The sequence below is a fragment of the Acanthisitta chloris genome, unplaced genomic scaffold (genome assembly GCF_000695815.1).
Source record: "Acanthisitta chloris isolate BGI_N310 unplaced genomic scaffold, ASM69581v1 scaffold24520, whole genome shotgun sequence".
Lineage (NCBI taxonomy): Eukaryota > Metazoa > Chordata > Aves > Passeriformes > Acanthisittidae > Acanthisitta > Acanthisitta chloris.
This window is the reverse complement of record NW_008651454.1, coordinates 26882-33625: the sequence shown is the minus strand read 5'-3', so window position 1 is coordinate 33625 and position 6744 is coordinate 26882. Positions and strand designations below refer to the sequence as shown.

Here is a 6744-nt window from a genome sequence, read left to right as displayed (position 1 = left end):
TACAGCTCAAAATACCTAGTTCTTTATAATAAACAATGGAGAGGGCTAGGGGAAGAGCTAGGACTACTACTAGTTACTGCTTGGATTTCCATGGGAAACCAGTACACACAACAGCCCTTTTTACTTCCACTGAAGAGATTTTGGCAACAGACATGAAGACAACAATTGCCATTTGTCCTGCCTCTGCACAGGGCTCTCACAGTACATATGCAAATCTAGTCATCAAGTACAAAATAGCCAATTTACAATACCTGATTGGATTTTTAAGATTATATTGTGCATAAGACTAAAGCTGGGGGCAAGTTTCTCTAGTGCAAGCAGGCATGAGTAGATTTGAACCTTAGATCACACCCCCTAGAGTTTATCCTCAGACCCCAGGAGGACCTGTAAACTTTGTTTCGCCTTCACCATCAACGGCACCTGTGAGTCCTGTTTGAACCGGCAGCAACCACAGCGAGCAGCTCACTGTGGAGAGGAGCACGTTTACATCAGTGCAGAACACAAAACAAATCGGTGGTATTCAAAAGATGAGGAAATGGGGGTTGGGGGGGTCTTCTGGGCTGCAGCCATCTTAATTGTCTAAACTGAAAGGTGAGTGAATAAAGCCAGCTCTGTGTGCCCCTGTCAGCCTACATGTGCACAGCAGCTGCAGAAGTGTTTACACTAAGATGTATCCAACTATCTGGAAGTCAGTTACAGGAACGTCTCTGTGTAGAAATCCCAGCATTTGCTAGCACACAACTGTTCTTCCAGCTGCACAGGAATGTAGTGTAGAAACAGGAGGGATGTCCACTGGCCAGTAACCTTCACCACAAGCATCCAGGACATCCCCAGTGCCAGGCACTGCTGCCAAGGGTAGTACCATGAGGGCACACAGGATTCCTGAGACAGATCCCAAAGCCTGTCAGAAGAAGTCAGAATTCGAGTGAAGTATTAGCTACTCAACAAGTTCGTTATTTCTGAATGGGTCAGCTTAATTCAAAGTCAGATGGCTCAGAATAGCCTCTGCTGGCAGCTGGAAGAGCCATTTGTTCAAACAACTCAAATCACTATTGTTTTATAATGAGGGGAAAAAAGAAAAAAAACCTCAAACCAAATCCAAAAGAGTGGTTGTTACAATTATCCTTCATTCAGTTATACTGGATGGAGCCCCAGAGGCTGGTGGAGATCTGGGAAGCCCAGACAGCTCCTGCAGGAGGAGATGCAATGTTGTGTCCTCTAGTCTTCACTCTGAGTAATGCATGATGGACTCCACATAGTTCCCTGGGAAGAGCCCGGTCACTCCATTCATCACCCCCTCATACCAGCCATCATCATTCTTCTTGATGACGTAAATGATGGCACCTTCCTGAAATGAGAGCTCATCTTCTTTGTCCTTGGTGTAGTCATAGATGGCCACCACTAGGAAAGAACAGAGCAGGACTGTTAGGAGACATATGGGGGGGATGAGGAAAATCAAATCACCCTACCTCATCCAGAGGTGTCCACACTCCAGTCAATCTCAGACAACTGCAGTGCCTCACCTCAATGTGTGCTCAATGGCCTGCTGAGCGGGACAGCTCCTTCCAATCCCTTTGTAAGAGCTCATGCTTTGAAGCACACAAGCCAGGACTCCTTTAACTTTTCTGTTCTTACTATTTCCAGACCCACCTGAGGAAGGTGACAACTGTATGATGAGCTTGTGGTGTGAGATGATACAAGGAGATGGACGTAACTCCCCATAGCTATGACCACTCAGACCTACTCCAAGATTCATGTACTAGATGTGTGTGCTAAACCAGACCTCAGCACAACTAACAGTCAGCTGGAAAGCATGCAAGAGGGAGCTCCACTCAGATCACTGTAAGAACGAGCTGAGGCTGATGTCCCAGACTTCCATCTACCTTAGCTACATCCTCATTTAAATCTGTGAGACACATATATGCAGCCTCAGTAGCTACCAGCCTCTCCCAGGGTATACAGCACCAAGGTGGGTGAACCCCTGTTAGGAGCTACAAAGAAGAAAGGTGGGGGGAAAAAAAGTACACATACTGTATCAGAACATTTTTCTTGCAACTGCAGAATATTTTACTGAAGGCTCAAAAGCTGTTAGGAAAGTCAAAAGAAATTGGACAAAGTACTGGCAAATATTAAACAGGACATTGTCCTGAAATGGCAGAACAGAGACATCAACTTGATACTTTTTCCATTCTCAGTCCTATCATTATGTGTTCCATAGAAAATTAGTTATGCCAGACTCTGAGCACTTTAACAGATAGCATCAACCACTGACTGCTTTGAGCACTTGGCAATGAAACATGCAGTGCTGCCATTGAAACAAAATGGATGTGGCACAGGGATCCTAAAATCTTGTGCTGGGGACAGATACTCTAAACGAAAGCAAGGGCTAAAAATTAACAGCTTGTGTTTGTGAGCCGTGTCCAAGAGTCCTACTAAATTCATCATTCTTTTCCAAAGAAAAGAAGTAATTTCCTTTTGAGGGAGCAAAGGAATCGACACAAATATTTACTAGGGAAACCTGGATCCTGAAGAGAGTATAAAATATACAGATCAATCCCAGTGGAGAACTGGAGTATGTACAGAGACTTTATTCTATTTTTTGGTATCATTTGATTAGAACATATTTAAAAAACACATGTTCTGGCTCTACACTTGGGCCAGCAGAGTTGTAAAGTAACTCGTTCGAATTAGTTTTAGATGTACAACTCTACACAAACAAAACAAATAGAAAAATGAGTAAATTTTTAGCTTGACAGAAGTCACTGTAAGAACATGTGATACATTTGATTAAAGTCCTTCAAAATTACTTTTCAATTTTAAAATTTCATCCTAGAGTCACTGTGCTGTTGTTCTTCATTCTCTTGATAAAAATACTCCAAGGATCACAGTAACTTCTGATTCCTTTCCTTCTTATTTTTGAGTGAACTTTAGCCCCTTCTGATACTGAATGGATTCATTATTTCATGACCACAAGAAGGAAACTCTTCCGTAAGTTTGTGATGAACATTTGCTTCTTGTTAAGCCTCTTTTAAAATTACCTGAAGCCTGGTTTTGTTTTTACATCACCATTGCTTCCTCCTGTGTGTTATTTTTGTACTGGCAACGCTCCTCTCTCTAAAAGGCTGTTTAATCCTTCTGTCTGTAGTCCCACCAGTTCAAGCTGTGAGCTTGTCAGATGCCACAAGTTACCAGGAGTCCAGGCCAGTATTGCAAAAAAGGCTCCAGATGAGACAGGAAGCAGCAACACTGACTCAGGAGGTGGCATCCTTCCCTGAGAGCCTGAGCCAGGGCCTCTTTTAGTTCTATCTGAACACGTTTCAAGGCAGTTACAAAAAAAAGAATTACTCATTTAGGTTGATATTCTTCCAATCAGTCATTTTTGGTTCTTTAACAATTAAACAGAGTTTGGCTGAACTCTCTTATGTCCAACTGACCACAGCTGTAGGCCAGGCTGATTCAACCAAAATCTGATAGTTGTGACCATACGATTACTGTATGAGGTATAAAGGCAATTTTTCCTTCTGGATACCCATTTTTGTTCATCTGATATGCAAAGCTGGGACATTTTCTTACCTTTTCCTGCCACACATCCAGACACAGAGTTCAAAAGAAAAATGCAATGTGCATCCCTGGACATTGAGGTTGGCTGTTGCTATTACAGTCACACAGTAGTGTCCACAAGTTCAACATCCCCAGTAACTATGTCCTACCTAAGAGTTTCTCCATCTGTTCAAAATGGATCTGGTGTTCACTTCCTTCCTCAGCTGTAGGTTAGAGCATATCTCAAAGTTAAAGGTACCTCCCACACTGCTTGACCCCTTTACAGAACAGGTTCCTACTGAATCCCATTTCGATATAGAGCAGCTCTGTATTTGACAGCTCCTGGGTGTCTCAGCTTCTATTGCAAAAGTCATCTACCCTCATCCTATTACAAATGCTTTCATACGAACTTGGATAGCAGAACACCTAAAAGAACAAGCACAAATCCTAGGAATTGCTACTGTGCTTGCTGGGGGTAACAGTGTTGGAACAGTCATCAGTTTTGTCCTCCCTGAATCATGTGGCACAGAATACTATTTATAGGAACTTAAGGAGTTGCCACAGGATAAATTATTTCACAGAAGATAAAGCATTATAATTCCCAGCAGGATAAGTGTACACATTCTTTGAGTATGAAAGTCCTCTTTTTGCATGAGGCTTTTCATTAAATTTAAAGCTTGTTTGCTACAAAAAAATTCACAGCCAAGCACTTCTCTTCCAGCTCCAGCAAAGCAGTAAATCTCAACACATGGGCTGAATGCAAGTAGAACTATTCATGTAACTACAACAGAATCCACATCTATGTCAATTTCTCTTTTTTTCTGGTATCCTAAACCCACTATTTAATAACTCGTTATACATTGAAAGCACTTCAATTTCTATTAGTCTTATGAGTGTTTCTAGAAACAGACCAACCTGAATAGCCTCCAAACTGCACAGCAAAAAGAGTACATTGTTTATAAGATCCCTTTTTCCCTCGTCCTGCCTCATAGAAAAAAGCTTTCCTGACCACAATAAGCTAAAGCATCTTTTAATCAAGGAGCCTGTGTGCATCAATAGAACAACACTGACCCTTTCTGGCCATCAGAGGTGTGGAGAGGTCAACAGATAAAGCAAGTCAAGTAAACACCCTGCAGATCAGGCACTTTGTCTGACGTAGCCTTACCTTGTCAGCAGAGCCTGGGTACTCCTTGCACTGAACACAGCTGCTAAATGGGGGTGGGGGAGTAACACAGAACTCCCACATATTCCTCCATTTCCCTCAGGAACAGTACTATTTTCTTCAAGCTGCAGTTGGCAGAATGTGCCTTTTCCATCTTTTTTTTTTTTTGCATCCACTCATGTCCTGCACTGGGTTTATCTTTGTGGCATTCTTGGTATTTTTTCCCCCGATACAGCCTGAATGGGTCTAACAGTCAGGTGAGATGCTTGGTTGCTTTGCCACATTAGATTAGATTTTATATCACCCTTTAGAGTAAGAGTTATGTGACCCTGTTTTACAGGAGAGCCCCAGGCAGTAGATTTTACCATATTCAAGTGGACCATTTACCTGCTTAGTTGATTTTACCTGTAGTTCTACTCCAGCATGTTTCCACACACCTGCTTTAGAACCAGAAAACACTGAGATGCAGCCACACAGCAGTGCCTCAGTTAGTCAGTCCCACACAGACTCAGTGCTTCTTAGCTTAGCACAGCCCCAAACACACTTCACCAGCTGCACCCATATCTTCAAAGCTCCAGTGCAACTGCAGCACTGATTCATTCACTTTTGACCTCATATGAGAGTTTGATTCTCAGGATTAAGTGAAAGGTAAGTCTTAGGTAGATTAGAGAGGAATTAAAAAACACATAGTTAGCCAGCTGGTCATTATCTTTCCTTTGTGAAGAAAGGGGGTAAAAAAGTCAGACTTGTAAGAGCAGCTTAACTTCCGTTCTTTTAAGTTGCCATTTGGAGGAGCACCTCTACCACAATACCAAACACTGGCCAGGAAAGAGTCTAGGCAGCCTCCATGTCCGAAAGCAGGATGGCAAGAGCTCATGCAAAATGTTCTCACAAACACAACCCTACTGTCTCTACTAGCTCTAAACATACCCTTTTCTAAGTAGGTCCTTGGTGCCCAAGGAGGGTCCTCCTCAGCATAGGGATCACTGTACTCCACCACAGCTGCTTCCTCCTCCTCATAATCCTCTGGAGGTGGGGGTGGAGGTGGAGACTCATCAAACACTGTTTCATCCACAGGCGGTGGTGGGGGAGGAGTATCTGAAACTGAAAATAAACAATAGTACAACCTTGAAGATGTCTCTAAAACCATGGTAGCAGGTTGAAGTAGTAACTCCCTATCCCAATTAGTTGCACTGGGACCAACAGTTACAACTTGTGAAGACACCAGAGACAATAAAATTATCTCCTTTTCCCACCCATCACAAATTCAGACAAACTTGCAGAGGCAGTAGAGAAGGCAGAATTCCGGCTACATACAGGCAAACCTTTCATCAACTCAAAACAAAGGTCACACCCAGGAATAAAACATAGCATGAGGAAGCAGCAAACTTACTGTTTTCTTGAACTCTGGCCACAAATCCCATTAATGGTAACTGTGGAGTTACCTGTAGGATGGAGGGGGGAGGAGGAGCAAGGGATGCTGCCACAGAAATTAAAAAGAGAGAGGCATTCAGTTAGAAACACCACAAAGCAGCAAACAGGAAAATAGACATCATCACCACTCAGACAGTGTAGCAGGTTGCCAAGAAGCTGAGATAAAAAGACTGACATTCAAAGGAAAATGGCTCAGGTGGCTTAAGCATTTTTTAAATCCTTTCTTCAAGGATATTTCTCTATTTTTAAAATTTCCCACCAGCTCTTTTTCATAACATTAAGAACCTGTGCTGAAGTATTTTTCTGATTTGACTATGAGATTCCCTTAAGCTGAAGTTTATCACTACAGAATATAGAACTTTATGAATGAACCTAACTAACAAATACACCAAGAGGACTCTACAATCCTCCCTCTTTCAGATCTGATTGATGTTTATAGAGGTGACTAACAACATCCACAATTCCTAGTAATGAAAACGAATACAGCTCTTTTTTTCCCAAAAAAAAGGGCAAAAAAACCCAACATCGAATGAGGAAGTTATTTTAGACAAAACCAAGAGAGATGCCTTTGGAGAACTGTGCATACCTGAAAGACAACACTTGTGATC

General features: G+C 42.3%; 1 protein-coding gene across 1 annotated transcript in view; it reads right to left on the bottom strand.

Moving 5' to 3' along the window:
* Positions 1–944: 944 nt before the first annotated feature.
* ABI2 (abl-interactor 2) overlaps positions 945–6744 on the bottom strand; it is a 26051-nt gene continuing 20251 nt past the window's right edge. Inside the window, exons 6-8 of the mRNA XM_009073450.1 lie at positions 6096–6182; positions 5633–5806; positions 945–1401 (exon numbers count right to left, since the gene is read on the bottom strand). Coding sequence (XP_009071698.1) covers positions 1226–1401; positions 5633–5806; positions 6096–6182 — 437 coding nt within the window. The 3' untranslated portion in view covers positions 945–1225. The remainder of the gene's footprint in view (positions 1402–5632; positions 5807–6095; positions 6183–6744) is intronic.